We start from the raw sequence: 20,887 nt of genomic DNA, 5'->3' as shown, positions 1-20,887 counted from the left end.
GTGGTTAGAGCGTGAACGCTCAACAGCAGGGCTGCTGGTTCAATTCCCACATGGGATAGTGGGCTGTGCCCCCTGCAACTAAGATTGAAAACGGCGACTGGACTAGGAGCTGAGCTGCGCCCTCCACAACTGGACTGAAGAACAACGACTTGGAGCTGAGGGGCCCTGGAGGAACAGTGTTCCCCAATATTTCCCAATAAAATTTTTTTAAAGAAAGAAACCTGACAGGTGAGCCGGTGCCTCAAAACCCACCCCCACTTCTCCCACTCGGCACCCACCTCCCCCACCCTGCCCTGTATACAAAGAAGCCACACTGAACATTAAGCAGCAAAGAAGAGCAGCAAAGGACGTGTCCCCAAGAGCTTTCTATAAGAAATCACCACAGCAAGAATTCTCGGGCATCAGGGTGACCAGACCCTTGGCTGTTCTGGATGGCTGCTCCGGCTGCTCCGTGAGGTGGCTCACAGATTAACAAGCGGCCGTGCTCCATAAAATATTTAAGGGAACGAAAACGGAGCCTGCATGCCTGGGGGCTCCCCGAAACCAGAGCCGCCTCCACCCTGGGTCAGTCGGCTCCTGCCTGGCAGTGGAGAAGGAACCCTGCCCAGAAGAACCTGCCTCCAGCACACACCTATGACGGACTGTCACGGAGTTGTGTAAAAAGCACAGAGGCACCACCTGGGCAGGGGTGGGGGGTGGGTGTTCGGGTGGTCCACAGACCCGCTGAGGGCCTGTCACAGAGGGTGACCTGGGGAACCAGATGGCCCTCCGTCCCCCCACTGCACCCCATCTGCGTGTCTACTCCACACCCTCAGCTGTGGAGCTGGAGACTGAGGTGCCCACACTGCCCAGCGACGGCAGTGCCTGACCAGGCCAGTCCCCTCGGCTCCTGCTGACCAAGTGGATAGGCTGCCTGGTCCTTGTGTGCCCTTTGCCAATGCAGATGGCCTCTGCTGGCCCTATCAGCCCAGAAGGTGCTTCCTCACAGATACCCCCGTGGAAGTGGCAGGCTGCTGTCCACTGACCCTGACCCACAGGCCCCTACCACTGCCCTGCTGACTTCCAGAACCTTCCACTCAGAGTCTGCTTCAGGTCCAGCCCATCCCAGACCATGGAGATACAAGAAGGCGGAGGGGAGTCTGGCTCCTGGGGAGACAAGCTGACCTCAGTGCAGTGTGGCCCTGGGGGGGAGTCACAGGAGAAGGGGGTGAGTATGTGTCCCTCGGGCCGCCTCCCCCCCATGGCCTTGAGCTGGCTGTGACCCTCCCCAAGTGTCCTCAGGGCAGCCTCGTGCAGGCTCGCCTTCCAGGCTTGGACCCTCTCCCTTTCCTCTGCCCTCCAGAGAGGGCCAGGGGGAAACATGTCCATCGTATGTCTTGATTCTAGATCTGGGACCCTCTGATGGAACTGCATGAGGGCTCCCGCCAGCACCCCTTTACTGGGAATAGGCAGAGAACGATGGTTCAGTCTTGCTCCCCTGGAACCCCCCAAACCATGTGTGACCTTTCCAGCCCCACTGCAGTGCGGCCAGACCTTTCCTGGGAGACCGGAATGCTCTGTGGTCCCCTCACACATCCTGTCCCGTTCCTGCCCTGGGCTTGGGGCTCACAGGATACAACCACATTGGGGGCGGGCAGGGAGTCACACCTGGCGCTCCGACACAGGCCTCCTGTCCCAGCACAGACTCTCCGTCCCCGCTCTCGCGCTGGCCAAACCCCCACGGCTCAGCAGCACACCGTGGTGACCTGACGGTGTGTGCTGGGCTCTCAGTGGACCCCTTGGGAACCTTAGCTGAGCCATGCACAGGGACGGCACAGGGACGCAGAGCTGGGCTCCCGTCCTGCCACCACAGCATGCTCTCTGCACGCACGCACGCACTGGAAGGAGCTGGTCTGGGGGCAAAGTTGGATGGCAACTGCGGTTCCCACTGCAGGCTGGACACTGCAGGGAGGCACCAGGGGACCTGCGCAGAGTTAGGAGCCTGTGAGCTCCAAGGACTAGCAGTTCCCTCCATCACCACCCCACACACACACCTGGAAGTGAACTTGAGCTAGTACCCACAGGAAGTGAACTTGAGCTAGTACCCACAGCGCTCCACTTCCTGGCTAGGACCGAGATGCCAATAAAGCCTGTTTCGTTTTTTAAACTTAGTGTCAGTGTCTAAATGAAATGTCAAATAATAGAGCTTTTGTTCTCACATAGTGGGCACAACACAAAATCATTTGATTGACCACCGGCTGGAACGCCTGCACCCTGGAGCCCAAGGTCTATTGGCAAAGGCTGGCCAGCCAAGCGTGGGCAGGCAGTGGCCACAGGCTCAGCAGTTTCCAAAGCTGAGAGCTGAAGTGGGGCAACAGCCAGGGTGGCCGTCCCCACCTGGGTCCTCAGCCCCTGAGGGCGGTGGTGGGGAGGGAGGGAGGCCTACCCCCTAGATAGCAGTCCATAGGGAGCAATGAAGGTGGGTGTGGGAGAATTTGAGGGCCCGGTGGGATCCCCTGGCCCCAAACACATTGAGGACTCGGGCAGCACCCTTCTTCCACCAGCCTAAGGCTGAAAATCTCAGCAGCCCCGTGGAAAGTGGAAAGACCTGAGCATGTCTCCTGGCACCAGACGCTTCCCCAAGGGCTCAGGCCAGCGAGCTGGCTGCAGAGGGCCATCAAGGCAGACAAGGCCTGAAAGCGGGTGCACTGTAGGAGGACCTGGACGGTCAGCTGACCCAGGGCCGCACCCCATGATGGGACAGTGCCCACCGGGAGTCCATCTTCCAGCCCAGAGGAAGGCCGAGGCCCCAGTCCCTGTGAGGAGAGTGTGGGAGCTGAGCAAGCCCCATGCTGGAGTCAGCAGGGAACCGGACTATCACCTTCAGGGTCTGAGGGGCAGGGAGTGTGGACCCAGCTCTGCCGCCCAGGAGAACCAGCTCCTCTCACAGTGCAACCACCGTCAGGAAGCCCTCACCCAGGCTCTCATGTGGTTCTTCCTCTCAGCCATACTCTCCCTGAAATCTCCACTCACTCCCTTCATCAAAGCCATTTCACTCAGAATAGGCTGGGGGTCGTAAGAGGTCATAGAGATGATCTGATCTGATTGGGCTCTGATTTATTCTAATCAATGCGGAGTCACCTGCTCACAGAGTAAAACAAAGGACAGTGTCCCTGGGTGAGCAGGAGCAGGAGATGGCTCAGCTCCCGTCTGCAGGGCACCCTCCCTCTGCCTCACCCACAGTACTGTTGCAGGGGTGCGGTGGAGAGGGCCTGCCTGCTCTGGGGTTGAGGCCACAGGTGCACAGCAGGTGCCATATGCCCCTCCTGGAGCTGAAGGAATGATTGCCAGGGTTAGAGGGTGACGGAGAGGGAGCAGGACCTAAGAACCAGCTGCCACCAGAATGACAAGAGTCCTGTCCACACGTCCACAGCTGACCTAGAGCTCAGAGCAGAACTGGACCAACTCGCATAATCCCATCTGTGCCAATGGTGCTGTCGTAGAGAGCAGGGGGCTGTGACACACGCACCTACCTCTGCATGCACACACACATGAGGAGGCCCTTGCTCACCTGGGGAGGCACCGCTCAGGTGTCACCATGGTGCTGGAGCGTTTCCCAGTAACTCAACGGAAGGCCTTAAGCAAGCATCTGAAACCTCAGCCCTCACGCGCAGAGCTGCCCTCACTGTGTGCACACACGACACTCGCAGGCACTGAGTTTCCCAGGGGAGGCCCTTCTGCCTGAAGAGCCGCCTACCCTCCCACAGCTGACCTGCAGGGACCGCTGGGCACTGGAGAAGCTGCAGGTGGCTGGGAGAAACATCAGCCCAGAAGTAGCCGAGGTCTGGAGGGCTAGCGAGTGCCCACCCACGGGCTGTCCGCCCCGGTAGCAGGTGAGGTGAGGCCAAGCCCTGGGCAGGCCTGGGTCCTGGGCACCTCTGTCCCACGCTGGGGTCAGTGCTCTGGGATCTCAGGAGGGAGAGGAACGGCACTGGAGGGACAGGCTCAAGCAGCCTTTCAGATTTAGTCAAGCCCTGCTCCTGAGCCCTGTCACCAGAAAGCAGGCTTGGCCCTGTCCCGACACGTCCCCACCCTCCCCTCCCAGGGCTGTGGGTGCCACACCTCAGTGAGCAGTGAGTGGCCAGGAGGAACACACTCTGTACATCCAGCCACAGAGGGACATCCTGGCTGCCAACCCTCCCCCCGCCAAGTCCAAAGGTCCACAAAGGCGGTCGTTAGACGGTTACAGGCAGGTGGGGTGGCTGAGGGAAAATCGCAAACCCAGGGACTGACCAGAAGGGCTGTCCTTATTATAAAAGCACAGCTCCCACCGGAGGCCTCACCACCCTGGGGCGGTGACATTAGAGGGACAGGAGGCCAGCAGAGCACTTCCTTCTCGGTCTCCAAGGCCTGTCTCTACACACCCCTTCCACACCTGCGGATGCGACTTGGCCCTGCGCTCTGCGCTCCAGGAGCCAGGAGACTAGAGGGCCTGGGAGCTGTCACCAGCCAGTCCCCAGGACAATGCCCGGCTTGCCCCCACCGGGCCCCCACACAGGGCGGACTGCGGGCGGAGGCGGGGCTGCGGTCGAGGCTTCCGAGGGGAGCGCTATGGCTGCACCACCGCGGCTCAACCCGGCGCGGACCACAGGCGACACGCGTGTCCCCAAGGCCAGCGCCTCTGAGGCTCTCCCGCCCCTGCCACCCGCCACACGCCCGCGACTACCGACGTCGCCCGCCCCGCAGGGGGCCGCGGCCCGAGCCAACGCCTGCACTCCCCCGAGGGGACGTCCCCGTCCCGCAGCGCCTACCGTAGCGGCTCGGCTCGCGGCCGTAGCTCAGGATGGGCAGCGCATCCACGCGCGGCGGTTCCGGGGCGGCTGCGGGGCCGGGTTCCCCCGCCCCGCCCACCGCGGGGGTCACCACGAAGCGCTGGGACATGGTGGCCTCCGGTCCCCGGGTGCCGCGAAGGCTGCGGGACGCGTGCCGGGCTGTGCGGCCGCGGGCGGGGCCGGAGGTGCGCGGAAGAGGGGGGGCGTGGCGCGGCGAGGGGCGTGGCGTGGCGGGGCGAGGGCGGGGCGCGGCGAGGGGCGGGGCGCGGCGAGGGGCGTGGCGTGGCGGGGGGCGGGGGCCGGAGGTGCGCGGAGGAGGGCGGGGGCGGGGCGCGGCGAGGGCGGGGCGCGGCGGGGGGCGTGGCGTGGCGGGGGGCGGGGGCCGGAGGTGCGCGGAGGAGGGCGGGGGCGGGGCGCGGCGAGGGCGGGGCGGGGGGCGGGGCGGGGGGCGGGGCCGGAGGTGCGCGGAGGAGGGCGGGGCCGGCTCCCGAGAGGAGGCCGGAGGGGGGTCCTGCGCGGTCGGGGGCTCGGGAACCCGCGAGGAGGCGTCGGGCCGCCGGGCGGACGTGGTCGCCAACCGTCGCCGAAGATCCTTGTTCGCTGTGCGACACAAAAGCTTTGATAGCGCAGCCAGTCGTGTCCCTCCCAAACACCACGCCCTCGGGGGTCGCGCTGCAAGACCTGGGAGACCCCGTCGCACCTCAGGCGGTCAGGGGTCCGCGCGCCAGGGCCCGGTCCTGGGGACGCTCGGGCCAAGGGACGCCCGGGATCTCTGGTCCCGATGGATGGCCATCACCCCTAGCGCCAGGACAGGTGGCCAGGACAGGTGGCCGGGGCGACCGACCACGCCCACTGAGGCCCGGTAGCAAAGCTCCAGGAGGGAGGGGGGTGGAGGCTGCTAGTCCGTGGGGCTTGAGGGGGAGTGGAAGGCGGGAAAGAGGAGGGGAGGCAGGGAGTCGGGAGTGGGGACCGACTCACCGGGAAACCTGGGTGAGAACCAGCCATTCTGAGTACAGCATCCTGCAACACCTGCAGCAGCCACAGGTTAATGTTGTGGTACTACGCTGACACTTTGCACTTATCCGTGTAAAGCTACAATATGCAACGTGTTTTGCACGTTTACTCATTCATCGAATATTTCTTAGTGCCTGGCTATGCCAGGTGGATGACATAAGGAGGCAGAAATCCCTGCCTTTTTTGAAGCATACATTCTAGAGTGGAGGTAGAGATAAGAGCCCTGATTAAGAAGCAGACAAGAAGGGGTCTGGAAGGGGTGAAATTGTGAATGAGTGTCCAGGAGGGCCCCAGGGGAAGAGGACATTGGCACAATGACTGAAGGAGGTCAGTGGTCACCTTCCAGTATCTGCTTCCATTCACTCACCCCATGGCGCCCAATGGCTGCCCCTGGTCCAGCCATCACATTTGTATTCCAATAGGGGAGGGAGGAAATGGGAAGGTAATTAGCCCCCTCCCAAGAGCGCAACCCAGAAGCTGCACACAACACCTTTGCTGGACCCACTGGCTAGAACTTGGTCATGTGACCACACCTGCCCATGAAGAAGGCTGGGAGGGGCCAGCCTGGTGGCTCAGGCGGCTGGAGCTCCATTCTCCTAACACCGAAGGCTGCCAGTTCGATTCCCACATAGGCCAGTCGGTTCTCAACCACATAGGCCAGTTCAATTCCTCAACTCCTGCAAGGGATGGTGGGCTGCGCCCCTTGCAAATAACAATGGCAATTGGACCTGGAGCTGAGCTGCGCCCTCCACAACTAAGATTGAAAGGACAACCATTAGACTTGGAAAAAGTTCTGGAAGTACACACTGTTCCCCAATAAAGTCCTTTTCCCCTTCCCCAATAAAATCTAAAAAAAAAAAAAAATTACACAAGCATTTAAAAAAAAAAAAAAGAAGGCTGGGAAATATGCCCACTAATGTTTGGGGACTCTGTTAATGAAGACGAAGGAGAGGTTAGGTGTTAAGGACACATTGAATGCGGCAGGAAAGATCCAGGGTTCTGGAGGACGAGGGCTGCTTTCTTTCACCCACCTTCTCATTACCTCCCCCACCCCCGCTCACCATCTGCAGAGCTCGGCCAGGGTCCAAGTTCTCACACTCGGCCACACATGGCCACCCCCACCTTCTTCCTGCACAGCCTTCACGGGCTCTTCTTGGTGCTCAGGAGCCACTCCTGTCCCCACCCCACCCCCACCCCATTCCCAGATCTTCGTCTGTGATACACAGGGACAGGACAGCAGCCCTGCCCCTCTCACACCCAGTCTCCTTCAGTGTTTTCTAGGCCATTCTTGCGCACTGATACTATTGTGTTTTTTTTCCTCAAGATAAATATTTGAATCATTTTGGAAAGTTCCCCTCCACACACACACAACACACTTATGTTTGAATTGGAAATCCAATTTGTAAACAAATTTGCTGAGAAGTGACATCTTTATGGTGTTGGTCCTTTTACCCAGGTCCTGTGCAAGTTAATTCATGTGTACCCACCATTTTTTGTTACTTCTGTAATGGATCTTGCAACTATGCTGATATGTAAAAACAAAAACAAAACAAAGCAAAACATTACTGGTTTCTGCGTATTTCTTTTGTAATGTGCCACCTCACAGAATTCTAAATTCCATTATTCAACTGTTTTTTCCAGTTCAACTTCTTAGGTTTTTGCAAGGGAATCTTTTTACCTACAAAGAATAACAGCTTTGTCTTTCCTCATTGTTTTCTCTGCTTCTGTTTTCTTTTCCCCCTTTTGCTCTTGTTGTGGAATTTTGTAGAGATTCCAGGGCAATATGAAATACGCTTGCTACCGCTCCTTGTACGGGCTGAACTGGAATGGCAACAGTCCTGCCATCTCCCCATAAGGCCTGGTGCTGGCAGTGGCCTGGGGTGTCTGTGTCTGCCCTGCTGCACTCCACTGGGTGGCCCTGGTGGCCACCATCAATCACCAGGAGCTAGCAGCCTCTCTTAAGACCGGAGACAGCAGGGAGGCCTGGAATGGAGCTGCAGAGGTCGGTTCCAAGACTGACTCTCTGCCCCTCAGCCTTCTCTTCCCACCGTTTAGGGTGTGCAGGAGGACAGCCCGCGTCTCCAGCTTTCTCTGCAAAATGCTCAAACCTGCTCGGTCCAGCCACAGCCTCGATGGAACAGGCTTTCTGCCCACCTAGTCCCTCAGCACTGGCTGTCCTAGAAACCTGAAGACACTGGAGCTGCACAGAAACCACTGGCCACACGACCTCAGCCTGGACGAACAGGCCACAGCAGCCACCAGCCTCTTGGCCCATGAGGACGGAGGTCGCAGCGCCTAACCTGGGAGCTCCTTGGCGAGTGCCTCTGGGGGCCTCACACCGCTCTGCCTGTCATGTTGGGGGTGGATGGGTCCCCACCAGGAGAAGCCCAAGGGGCCTCTGATCATCACTACCCACCTGCAAGAGAAAAAGATGTAAAACCTCTTATTCCTTCAAAGTGTTGAAACCGGAAAAATGCAGATTGGTTCACATACGTTGTCGATATACCTGGTAAAGCAAGAGGTGAATGATGGAGGGTGGTGAATGCAGGGTGACAGGGGCGGGAAGAGGAACTCAAGGGTGCCAGAAAATCACACTGAGGGACAGGAGACATGAAACAGCCTTCAGGCGGGGAGGGTGTGGAGCCGGGGGCTGGAACGTCCTGCCTCCCCTTCGTTGAATTCTGCTTTTGTCTTCACTGTTTCTTCTATTCACTCTTTCTTCCTACCATCTTGATCTGAATACTCAGTTTAAAAAGCAATCTGCATCATGTCTTGGTAAATAAAACACCGAAGACGATACATTTGCCCCTGAAAATAGCTTTGGCCTCATCTCTCAGGCCGAGCTTCTGTGGGTGTTCCCTCAATGGCATTTTTTCCTACATAGCCTACAATTATAGCATTAATCTTTTCAGCTAAAAAACTTGCTATAGCCTCAACTTTTAAAATTTATTTATGTATACATGCATGTATTTGTTGATTTGTTGTTAATTGAGGTCTAATGTGCAAACAGTAGAAATCACCATCTCTCCAGAGGGTTCCACGGGTTCTGGCAAGTTTGAACAGCAGGACACAGAACACTACTGACACCTCTGCTCACAGTCCCCGAAAGCGCCGTCAGTTTCTCTCCTTGCCTTCTCTCCAGCACGTCCCCTAAGGGGCATCCATTGTACAGCATGTAGCATTTTGAGTCTTAGCCTAGAAAAACCTCAGGCCGATGTTCAAAGTGCCAGCCCTGCTAGAAAAACATCCCAGGAAGGCACTCATACAAAGTCTAGCTGTCGGGGCAAAGCACAGGCTCCCCTGGACCCCAGAAGTCACAGCCTAGGAGTCCTCTAGTCGACAGCAGAGGGCACGTGTGTGTCAGGGTGGGGGTTCTGGGGGTCAGCGAGCAATCGGCACACCCACAGACAGCAAAGCAGGCGGGCGCCACAGGCCTCTGCCATCAGACGGACACACGCAGGAGCCCTCACTGTCCCCGCTGTGGACCTGGCACCCCCAAACACTCCAGGGGTTCTGGCCCCTTAGCCCTCTCAGACAGGAGCAGCTGCCCTGGCGGTCCCCCCCGGCCATCCACAGGGTCACGGCCCAGGAGGACCCCTCCAGGCTGCAGTCCACACCGCCCAGAGGGCCCTCCGCTGCCTAAAGCTGCCCCTCGTCAGGGGAGGCCTGCGGGACAGTGCACCAGGAGGAACACGGGGCACTAAGCAGAACCACGTGGCTGACGAGGCCACAGTTCGGGCGGTGGAGAGACTTGGGGCGCTCTGTGTCCCCTCAGATAACGTGGTGCTGCGGGGGCAGGGACTGACGACCTGGAGCCTGGAGCCTCACTTCGGAGCCGTCTTGGATGGCTCTCCATCCAGGGCGACCCCCACTCTCTCTTTCTCTCACACACACACTGTCTCTCACACTCACAGTCTCTTACACTCAGTCTCTTACACACACTCACACTCAGTGTCTTACACACACCGCCGTCTCTCACACACACATCTAGGGCGGCATGGAGCCTGCCTGCCGGCTCCCTGAAACTGGCCCGTGGCCCCACAGTGAGCCACAGGACAGACAGGCCACATGGACACGCAGGCTGATGGGACACCTGGGCTGCATCCCCAGTCGGGCTGAGCGGGGCCGGGGTCGGGGGCCGCTGGTGGGGGACAGGACCAGGCCACTGCAGGAGGCCTGATCTCAGGGTCTGGTCTGACGCCCGCCCTACCTGTGCTCTTGTGAAGAATACCCCTGCAAGCATGCGGGTTCCCTTCATTAATAAAGCTCAGTCCACCCTCTCCCCCTTCACAACAATCCGGGACCTTCCTGGGGCCTCAGACGCCACCTGGGTTTCAGGTGTCACCTCTGTGAGAAAGTCACCATCTTCTCGTGAGAGCAGGAGAGGCCACACCTCATTCCTGCAGAGGGCCAGAGGGCAGGAGGCCTGAGCCAGCTCCGCCGCCTCACACTCAGTCCCTTCAAAATGAAAGTCCCCTCTGTGCTTAGGTGTCTGGTTTTAATGCCGCAGGCAGCTGCATCCTGGGACCATGACAAGGGTGCCAAGCATGGGGTTTGGGCTGGGGTGTCACCGCCTCGGGCGGGAAGATGTTGAGTCTCACACGGGCGGGAAGATGTTGAGTCTCACAGGCCTCACGGTTGTTCAGGAAGGAGACAGGCTCCCTTTCTAGCCCCAGGCTTCCAGGAGGTACCCACCTTGTTTGCTAAAGCCGCTTCACCTGGCTGCTCACAGCTGAGGTGACCTGGTGGAAGGCTGCCTGCCCCCGCCCCCACCCATCCCACCCACAGGGACAGGCTGCGGGTTGAGTGGGTTATGGTAACACTCTGTCCTCAGGGAAAGGGGGCCCCTCCTGGACGCACAGCACAAAGCCCTGCTGGGGGTGTGGGTGGCCCCCAAACCAGGCTGGGGGCCTCTGCTGACTGGTCCCCTCCTGCCTCAGCACTGCCTCCCCTCAGACTCACAGCAGCCACCCTGTCCCCAGCCCTGGGGTTCCGGATATCCCCTGGGTCCTGGGGACAGGGCCCTCTGTTCCTGGCCATCAGGAATCCAAGAAAGGGGTGCAATGAGAAGGGGTTGGGGTGAGGCTGGAGGTGGGGTGTGATGGGAGGTGCTGGACATGTGCTGGGCTCCTGGACACCGTCCAGCGACTGACGCACACTGACACTGACAAAGTGCGTCCTCACTCACTGTCCCCGGGTCCGTGGGGGGGGGGGGTGTCGGAGGCTCAGGAGGGGATCAGGGAGGCCCCGCCCCTGCTCCCTCTGAAAGATGCTTCCCAGATGGAGGTCCTCACTGTGTTGACGAAGGGGGAGCAGGACTGGACCCAGGGTGCTTCTCATGGGGGAGTTAGTTTTCCTCTGGTGCCACCCACCCCCACTTTTAGGTTGTTCTCCTCCAGCCCTGAACCAGCACCCACCAAGAGGCCCCCTGAGTGCCCACCGATGGTTCCCTCCAGTCCATCACACCCCTCTTGGACAAAGGCAGCTGCCTGTGGCCCTCAATTCTCCTGGGGGACCCTTCTGTGTTATTCCCTGCACTGCTCCAGCACCCAGGACAGTGTGCAGTGCCCCTGACGTTCATAAATTAATGTGGAATGGTGGGTGGGTGGGTGGGTGGAAGGATGGATGATGGATGGTGGATGGGCGGATGAACGGATGGATGGATGGATGGGTAAATGCCTGGAACTCTCTTCACTGTGCAGTTGACATTCAGAAAATCACTTTCTTTTCTTCTGGAAAGTGTCAGAATGATATTATTTGCTCTGGACCCCCACGGCTATTTGGCTTAAATTCTATGTCTCTACTTTGAGTTGTGTGCTGAGGTAGGATAGTGTAACTACCTGAGAAGTTTAGTGTAGGGGAGGAGGGGAGAAAGAGAAAGATAAGGAGCCAGGCACATGGGAGGGTGGAATGTAGCAGGTTCGAGCGGAAGGAGATGCCAGGACGGGCCCCAGTGGTGGGCTGGCTGGAAACCAAAGCCAGGGACTGGGGAAGACCACACAGGACCACAGGAGGCGGGCTGTGGCAGGGTGCAAAGTAGCCCCTTTGCCTTTCATCCTCTTGTGTCATTCTGCTCTGCTGGGGAAGCCTCGCTTTGTCTAGGTGGCCCCCACTCTCAGGAAGACCTCCAGCAGGTGCTGACACTTTGTGCCCATCTCTGTAGTCCCGCTGCTTTTCTTTTGCTGGTTTTAGGTGTGGGCAGGTGATAAGGTCTGGCCAATGAGCTGTGGGGTTAGGTGTAAGGGAAAAGGATGAGGAAGAAGGGGGCATGTCTGGGAATTATTTCTGCAGGGCCAGGCAAGGAGGTTCAAGTCAGATGTCAGTCTCCTCCGCAGGCATGTGGCAGGGGTGTGGGACCCCTGTGCCTGGGTATGTGGTCCATCAGCTGAACCCTGTGGCCAGTGCAGTGGGAGGTGGTGGGAGGTGGCCGTGGTCCTCGTTAGCAAAGTGTCTGGCACAGTGAGGGTCTGTTCAACCTCAAACAGGGCTGCCCTGGATCTGAGCTCAATCTCAGGGGATCGCAGGGTCAGGACACTCAGAAACCCCAGGGTAGACCCGTTGTGCCTCTCCTGCCTGGAGCCCCAGTCCCAACGCTGGCCATGTTGCTCCCAGGCATAGGGTCAGCCCTTAGCCATGGACCCCTCCCTGCCACGCGACCTGCCCCCCTTTGGACGTGTAAACATGGAAACTTGGGCCATCTGACCCGCAGCCTCACTCAGCACAGTGACATGATCCCTTGGGCTCCTCTGGCCACTTGCTCCCCGGGGAGTTCGGGTTCCTGGGCTTGGCATCTCAGCCTGCTCTAGTGAGGGGTGCCCCAGGTGGCCCTGGCCCTGAATCTTCCCAAGGTGCCTCCCGTGGCTTGGGGAGCATGTTTATCAGAGCCTGTGACTCTCAAGCCTCTAGGGGCTGCCAACCCCAGTCAGTTCTGCCTCCTGTGCTGGGGGGCGTGGGCACTGCCCACAGGTAGGCAGTCTGAATCTTGAAGGCTCCTACTAGCAGACAGCCTGCTCTTTGAGACAGTCTAAGACAGAATATATCCAGTACATGCAATCTACTTCCCATCACCCATTCACCTGTCCATCTATCATCCAACCACCCACCCATGCATACATCCATCTGTCCATCTGTCCATCCTTCCATCCATCCATCCATCCATCCATCCATCCATCCATCCATCCATCCTTCCATCCATCCATCCATTCTTCCATCTATTTTCATCTATCGTCCATCTTCCATCCACCACCCATTGCTATCCATCCATCCATCCATCCATCCATCATCCATCCATCTTGAAGCTCCCTGTCGTGGTTCTCCTGAGGCGCCTGCTCTCAGGCACGAGGTAAGGAGCCAAGGGCAAGTGTAAGGAGCCGGTACAAGGGCAGTCCTGTGGGCAGTGCTGGGGGAGGGAGCGTGGGGCTTATGGTGGGTCCCATGCTGCTCTGAATCCCAGAGACGGGGTTCAGAGAGGTCAGGAAGAAGAGACAGGTGTTCATGCAGAGAGGCCCCAGGCTGCAGGCAGGGTGTAGAGTGATGAGGACAGGCCACGGTCACTTCTGCTTCCAGCTTCCTGGCCATGTGCTACCTAGCAGGCTCCTGAGCCAAAATAGCCTCTTTCTTTCATTGTTGTTAGGGTATTTTGAACTTATGCGCCTGTCACTTACAGTCCAGAGTGTGATAATGAAAATAACTGACATCACCTCCTTGGTAAGGGGCTTCCTTTGTCCTCTATGAAGGCTGCCCTCCAGCTAAAACCTTCAGTGTTCCCTGTTACCAGCTCAACCTTTGGCTTTCAGGGCTTCTCGTGGTTTCTGCCCATTCTCCACACCCGTCTTAGTCTCATCCTTCCCCTCTGAATAGCCTGCTGGATGGAGCCCACTGGCCTTGCTCCTGAGGTGGCCTCATTTGCCCCTAGAGCCGATTCATCCCTCTTGGTTGGTGTTCTCACCTCCCTGCATCCTGCCCTCTCCAGGCCATCTCCTGTTGCTCCCAGGGCCCTGCATCGTCCAAGGGTTCTACTGTCTGGACACATCCTGACCTCCATGCCCAGCTCAACCATGCCTAGAGACATGTCCACTTGCAGAGGGCCCAGTTCAGAGCTGAGCAGACGCTCACAGCTGAGGATGGACATACCTGGGCATGCTGACACAGGGCAGGTGCGGCCCAGGTGCAATTTAAGGCAAGAACACAGCTTTCTGTCAGAAATGTCTGTCCTGCATAGCCTCCCGAGCGGACCCGAGCAGCATGGGACATGTTTGCCTTCCTGGGGGCACTCTCCAGCTTAGAGGTGGGAGGGCGGGGAGCCCTTGAACTCTTTTTGATGTAGATTTTACTTCCGATAATTTGCTCATAACTGTTCAGTTCAGAGTTTAGACAACTGTGGGTCCCTGTACAACCGCCATCCAGAACAAGACACAGAGCTGCCCATCACCCGGAAGGTTCTCTCCTGGCCCTTGCTGTCACTCCCACCCCCACCCCAGGTAACCACTGCCAGATCTGCCTGTTCTGGAGCTCAGAGTAGACAGGACCATGTAGCGTGTGCTCCTCTGTCACTTGCTGGTGGCTCAGCACTCTGCCTGTGCCGACAAACCACAGTTGGCTTATCCATTTCTTTTGATGTCAGATTCTGGTCGTTTCCCGTGAGGCTGTCAGGAATAAAGCTGCTGTGGATCTTTGTGTACAAGTGTCCCTGTGGACACGTGTTCACTTCCCCTAGGAGTGGAAAAGCCAGCCCACGGAGTAGACACGTTTAAATGTGCCAAACATTTTTTTCCAAGGCGGTAGTGCCATTTTACAGGGTGGGCAGGACTGGGGCTGCCCAAGGTGGGCCCCTGGGCCGAGGGCTCCTTCAGCACCCAGCAGCCTGAGTGGGCTGGCTACACTCATCTCCTTTACAGGAGGGCACCCATCTCCCCCATGTGTCCCCACCCCGGGCAGGAGACTTAGTCAGCATCCTGCTGGGCCCTGTACCCACCCTGTTTCCTCAGTAGGTGTGTGGTGCCAGCCGGACCCACCCTCAGCCTGTCCACAGGAGGGTTTCTCACTCAACCTCTGTACCCTCCGTCTTTTTACCTGTAAAGTGGGGTCTCCCACTTCTCCCTGTGTGTCTGTTGTCTCTGTCTCTGTCTCTTTGCTGCCGATTGAAGGAGGAATCTCCTTCACTCAGGTGCTGAGCACACACAAGCTGCGACCTGTGCTGGGAGGGTCATCCCCTTATGTCCCTGCAAGGAAACCTGCAGCCCCTCCACATCTCACCTGATGAGAGCTCATCCTATTTCGGGGAAAGCAGCGGGCGCCCCTGCAGGCGGCTGGGCGTCTCACAGCCGGGAGCGAGGCTGCAGAGGGTGTTCTGCCACCCCAAACCTCACCGGGACCACTCCCCCGCCACTGCGATCACCCCAACCTCCGTGCGCACACACCGGGGTGCCAGGGGCCTGTGGGAAAGGGCACGGCCGCCCCCTAGCGCCCACGGACTGAGCCCAGTCTGGATGGTCCGTGGCCCCGGTGGGAGGCGGACACGCGCTTCCAGGGATGGGGCCTGCCCAGTGAGGCCCCGCGGTCCCCGTCAGGTGAACGGATAGGGTCCGCAGTCCGCGCCCCCGGGGGTGAGCCGGTCAGGACGCACAGCCCTCCCCGTGGCGTTGCCCACGCCCCCCATACCTGTTCGCTCTTCCCCTCTGCTCTGGGGCCCCCAGGTACGGCGCATGCAAGTTCCTTCTGGGGTCAGTGCTCTGCTCACCCCTAAAAATGGGGAACCCAAAATGCTCCAGGGAAATCTGGGCTCCTGGGACAACTGCACCCCACCCGCAGCGGCACCCCCCCATCTTGCTGACGTCCCTGAGCCAGGGCCCATTTCGTGCTCAGCTGTTCCCAGGAAGCAACGGAGGCACAAAGAGAAGGGAACGACCTGCCCAGGGACCCCCGGAGACGGAGGGGAGCCGGGGTGCGAGGGGGTGGACGGGGGTATCCCAGGATGAACCAAGGTGAGCAGGGGTGCGCTGGCTGCTGGGCCCACCACGTCCGCGGTCTCACTGCGACGCCGGCCGAGCGCATCGCGGCCCGAGCGCATCGCGGCCCGAGCGCATCCCGGCCCGAGCGCATCCCGGCCCGAGCGCATCCCGGCCCGGGGGCGCCCCCTGCCGGCCAGCATCGCGGCCCGAGCGCATCCCGGCCCGAGCGCATCGCGGCCCGGGGGCGCCCCCTGCCGGCCAGCATCGCGGCCCGAGCGCATCCCGGCCCGAGCGCATCCCGGCCCGAGCGCATCCCGGCCCGAGCGCATCGCGGCCCGAGCGCATCCCGGCCCGAGCGCATCCCCGCCCGAGCGCATCCCGGCCCGAGCGCATCCCCGCCCGAGCGCATCCCCGCCCGAGCGCATCCCCGCCCGAGCGCATCCCGGCCCGAGCGCATCGCGGCCCGGGGGCGCCCCCTGCCGGCCAGCATCGCGGCCCGAGCGCATCCCGGCCCGAGCGCATCGCGGCCCGAGCGCATCCCGGCCAGAGCGCATCCCCGCCCGAGCGCATCCCGGCCCGAGCGCATCCCCGCCCGAGCGCATCCCGGCCCGAGCGCATCGCGGCCCGGGGGCGCCCCCTGCCGGCCAGCATCGCGGCCCGAGCGCATCCCGGCCCGAGCGCATCGCGGCCCGAGCGCATCCCGGCCCGAGCGCATCCCGGCCCGAGCGCATCCCCGCCCGAGCGCATCCCGGCCCGAGCGCATCGCGGCCCGGGGGCGCCCCCTGCCGGCCAGCATCGCGGCCCGAGCGCATCCCGGCCCGAGCGCATCCCCGCCCGAGCGCATCCCCGCCCGAGCGCATCCCGGCCCGAGCGCATCCCCGCCCGAGCGCATCCCGGCCCGAGCGCATCGCGGCCCGGGGGCGCCCCCTGCCGGCCAGCATCGCGGCCCGAGCGCATCCCGGCCCGAGCGCATCGCGGCCCGAGCGCATCGCGGCCCGAGCGCATCCCGGCCCGAGCGCATCCCCGCCCGAGCGCATCCCCGCCCGAGCGCATCCCGGCCCGAGCGCATCCCCGCCCGAGCGCATCCCGGCCCGAGCGCATCCCCGCCCGAGCGCATCGCGGCCCGAGCGCATCCCGGCCCGAGCGCATCGCGGCCCGAGCGCATCCCCGCCCGAGCGCATCCCCGCCCGAGCGCATCCCGGCCCGAGCGCATCCCCGCCCGAGCGCATCCCGGCCCGAGCGCATCCCCGCCCGAGCGCATCGCGGCCCGAGCGCATCCCCGCCCGAGCGCATCCCCGCCCGAGCGCATCCCGGCCCGAGCGCATCCCCGCCCGAGCGCATCCCGGCCCGAGCGCATCCCCGCCCGAGCGCATCCCGGCCCGAGCGCATCGCGGCCCGAGCGCATCCCCGCCCGAGCGCATCCCCGCCCGAGCGCATCCCGGCCCGAGCGCATCGCGGCCCGGGGGCGCCCCCTGCCGGCCAGCATCGCGGCCCGAGCGCATCGCGGCCCGAGCGCATCCCGGCCCGAGCGCATCCCCGCCCGAGCGCATCCCGTCCCGAGCGCATCGCGGCCCGGGGGCGCCCCCTGCCGGCCAGCATCGCGGCCCGAGCGCATCGCGGCCCGAGCGCATCCCGGCCCGAGCGCATCCCGGCCCGAGCGCATCCCCGCCCGAGCGCATCCCGGCCCGAGCGCATCCCCGCCCGAGCGCATCCCCGCCCGAGCGCATCCCAGCCCGAGCGCATCCCGGCCCGAGCGCATCCCCGCCCGAGCGCATCCCGGCCCGAGCGCATCCCCGCCCGAGCGCATCCCGGCCCGAGCGCATCCCGGCCCGAGCGCATCGCGGCCCGAGCGCATCCCCGCCCGAGCGCATCCCCGCCCGAGCGCATCCCGGCCCGAGCGCATCGCGGCCCGGGGGCGCCCCCTGCCGGCCAGCATCGCGGCCCGAGCGCATCGCGGTCCGAGCGCATCCCGGCCCGAGCGCATCCCCGCCCGAGCGCATCCCGGCCCGAGCGCATCGCGGCCCGAGCGCATCCCGGCCCGAGCGCATCCCCGCCCGAGCGCATCCCGGCCCGAGCGCATCCCCGCCCGAGCGCATCCCGGCCCGAGCGCATCGCGGCCCGAGCGCATCCCCGCCCGAGCGCATCCCGGCCCGAGCGCATCGCGGCCCGGGGGCGCCCCCTGCCGGCCAGCATCGCCAGCGTCTGCTCTCCAGGTGGAGGGCTTTGTCTGACTTGTCAAAATAGGGATTGTGTCGCGCACCTGGTTTGCATTCCGCTTCCCCCGACCTGACCTAATATACTGAACATGTCCCTGCCAGTGAACGCTCTTCGTGTATCCGGCGTGTAAGAGTCACGTTCACGCGGCGTTCGGTGTCCCGTCACTTACTTGATCCTTCCTCTCCGAGTAGACATGTCGTTGGTGCCAGTTTTTGTCCTATAAATAGTGCAGTGTGGAGCATATCCAATGTTCCTCGGGATGGATGGCTGACCTGGGCTCTTTTCAAGGCTCCTGATACTGGTCGTACAAAACCGGGCGAGGGGCGAGATTCTGGGCTGGGGGCTGCCTGCGGAGGTTCTGCGGTGCCACCCTCACCAGCTATCCCTGCTCCCCAAGCGCGCACCCTCTCAGCAAGGGACCCGGGGCTGGACGGCCCTTGGGGGGCCTCCCACATCCTGGTTGCACCTCCCTGGTTTCCCCAGCCCCGGGACCCAGGTTTGTGGGGGAAGCTGGTGGGTGGAGAGGGGGTGTGGGGAGCAGTGCACACAGACAGCAGCCCTCCCGGTCAGTGGAGGGGCGATCCCTTCCCCTCAAGGAAATCGTCAGACCAAGATCATTAACTCATTCGTGCAGAAGGAAGGCGCCCTCCTTCCTCACCCTTGCCCATACCCCCGAGAGGCCCGCTGCCCACTCCTGGGAGCACCAAGGGTCTGCACGCCCCAGACTCAGGTGCTGGATCAAGCCTGCCCTGAAGGCGGCCCAGACCAGCTCTTCCGCACCCACCTTTGCGAGGTGTGCGGGGCAGGCAGTTCCGGATCTGGGTCTGGAGGGAGGCGGCCCACAGCCCACCCCGCCCACTCCCGAGAGTGGTTAGAACAAGGAGACCCCGCCACTCGCAGGCCAGCGTCCTCCCGCAGGTTCTCCTGATTAAAGGGAATAATCACAGCACTGGGCGCTCACTCGGGGCTGCCCACTCCATAGACCAAAGACCGGGTGGACCGCACGCCCACCATTGCTTTACATGCGGCGGAGAAAGAAGAAATATTGCGAAACACCCCCTCCACCCTGTGGACCGTAGGAGGCATCAGCAGCGTCAGGTAAGCTCTTACAGGAGCACGTGCACATCTCAGCGCCTGCGCAGTGCGGCAGGGGTGCGCTCTGAGGCTGACCCCCCCATCACTGCTGTCACGTGACGGCGCCACCGTGCAGGAGGACCCCGCTGGGGAAGAAGGGGAGGCAGAATGTGTGTTGACGGCTTCACAGAGAGCGTCTGCCAAACTGTGGCTTTGAGGGGACAGTCCCAAGGTGGGGTCTTGAGATGGGGCGGCACCCAGGAGCTCAGACTGAACCAAAGTGATCTAACCCGTTCACGATCAGCTGACACTGATGTGCATGAGTCTCCTCTCTGTCTGTCTCTGTCTGCCTTTCTGTGACCTCATGTGACTCCGACGTGGCCCCCATGTGACTAATATGTGACTCCCAGCACAAAATACTGCACACAGTCGACTTTAACAGACATTTGTTCTCATAGTTCTGGAGACTGGATGTCCCAGGTCAGGGTGCTGGCCTGAGGGGGGACGCTTCCTGGCCTGTGGATGCCACCTTTTCCTGTGTCCTCCCAGGGCAGAGACAGAGCTTTCTGGCATGTCTTCTTATAAGGAGAAGAATCTGGTCAGCTCAGGGCCCCACCCTTGTGACCTCATTTAACCCTGGTTACCACCTTACAGGCCCCATTTTCAAATACAAACACACTGGGGGTCAGGCCCCAGATATATGCATTTGGGGGGACACAACTCAGTCCACAGCAAGGAGTCTGTGTGCACCCAGGCGTTCTCTGAGGTGCCTCTTAGCACTTCCAGGGGGACCTTACGAGAAAGTTTCAGCAGCTAATGCAGGCAGGACCCCAAACGGTCGAGACTGCTCAGGAATGAGGAACAAATGGTCACCTGCCAGGTCAGGACCCTGTGCAGCTGAGCTCTGACGCGTCAGGAGCAGGGTGGCCCGGAGAGGAAGAAGAATATTGCAGCAGCCAGGTGGTGCCCAGGTGGCGCTGCTGCGGGGCTGCTGCGGGAGGATGAGCTCCTGCAGACGCCTGACCGCCCCCTGGGGATCTCTGTTCAATTGCTTGTCCCGTCTGTTTCTCTCGTAGTGCACACACCCAGCACTGCTGCTGTTGCTAGTTTCAGCATAGAGTCTTGGTCCAAGGCGGGAGCCTGGGACAGGTGAGGGGATGTCACCCAGAGATCCAATGGCGGACAGGTCTTTGGACCCCAGTCAGGGAGCAGAGGGCATCCTCCTTTGCACGGCAGGGGGTGGGGGCGGGATGCACCGAGCTGCTGAAGCATCAGTTCTGATGGTTAAACTCCAGTGCTGTTCATGGAGGTCCAGGGATGGAGCCCACAGGATGGGGGCCCCAGAGGACAGGCTGGTTTGCAGAGGAAGAGGAGACTGGCGCAGACTGCCTTCCCTGGGCCGAGGTACATTTCCATACGCCATTGTCACCACGGAATACTAATGCTGCTCTGTGCCAGCCTGCCAGGTGTTAAGAGCCACCTGCCTTCTAACAGCTGAGGATACACTGCGGGTTCTTGCTAATCTAACATGGCTTTGTTTCTGGCGGCTGCATGTGTCGCGGGTCACATGGGGTTGGGGGTGTGCCCTGGGAGGACACAGGAAAAGGTGGCACCCATAGGCCAGGAAGAGTCCCCCCTCAGGCCAGCACCCTGACCTGGGACATCCAGTCTCTAGAACTATGAGAACAAATGTCTGTTAAAGTCGACCGTGTGCAGTATTTTGTGATGGCACCTGAGCAGCCGGACAGTCTCCTCCCCACTGGTGTCCTTGGAGCAGTGGCTCCAGCCAGCTGCTGTGTGCTTCGGAGGCAGGGCAGCCAA

At 61.3% G+C, this 20,887-nt stretch overlaps 1 protein-coding gene across 1 annotated transcript in view; it reads right to left on the bottom strand.

The window, feature by feature from the left end:
• Window positions 1-4,986, bottom strand: part of SLC12A7 (solute carrier family 12 member 7) — a 77,953-nt gene extending 72,967 nt beyond the window's left edge. Inside the window, exon 1 of the mRNA XM_081052947.1 lies at window positions 4,791-4,986. Within this exon, the coding sequence (XP_080909073.1) occupies window positions 4,791-4,920 (130 nt within the window). The 5' untranslated portion in view covers window positions 4,921-4,986. The remainder of the gene's footprint in view (window positions 1-4,790) is intronic.
• Window positions 4,987-20,887: the final 15,901 nt, after the last annotated feature.

Source organism: Rhinolophus hipposideros, assembly GCF_964194185.1.
Source record: "Rhinolophus hipposideros genome assembly, chromosome: 7".
Taxonomy (NCBI): Eukaryota; Metazoa; Chordata; class Mammalia; order Chiroptera; family Rhinolophidae; genus Rhinolophus; species Rhinolophus hipposideros.
Note: the sequence above shows the minus strand (reverse complement) of the source record. Positions and strands in the feature narration are given on the sequence as shown.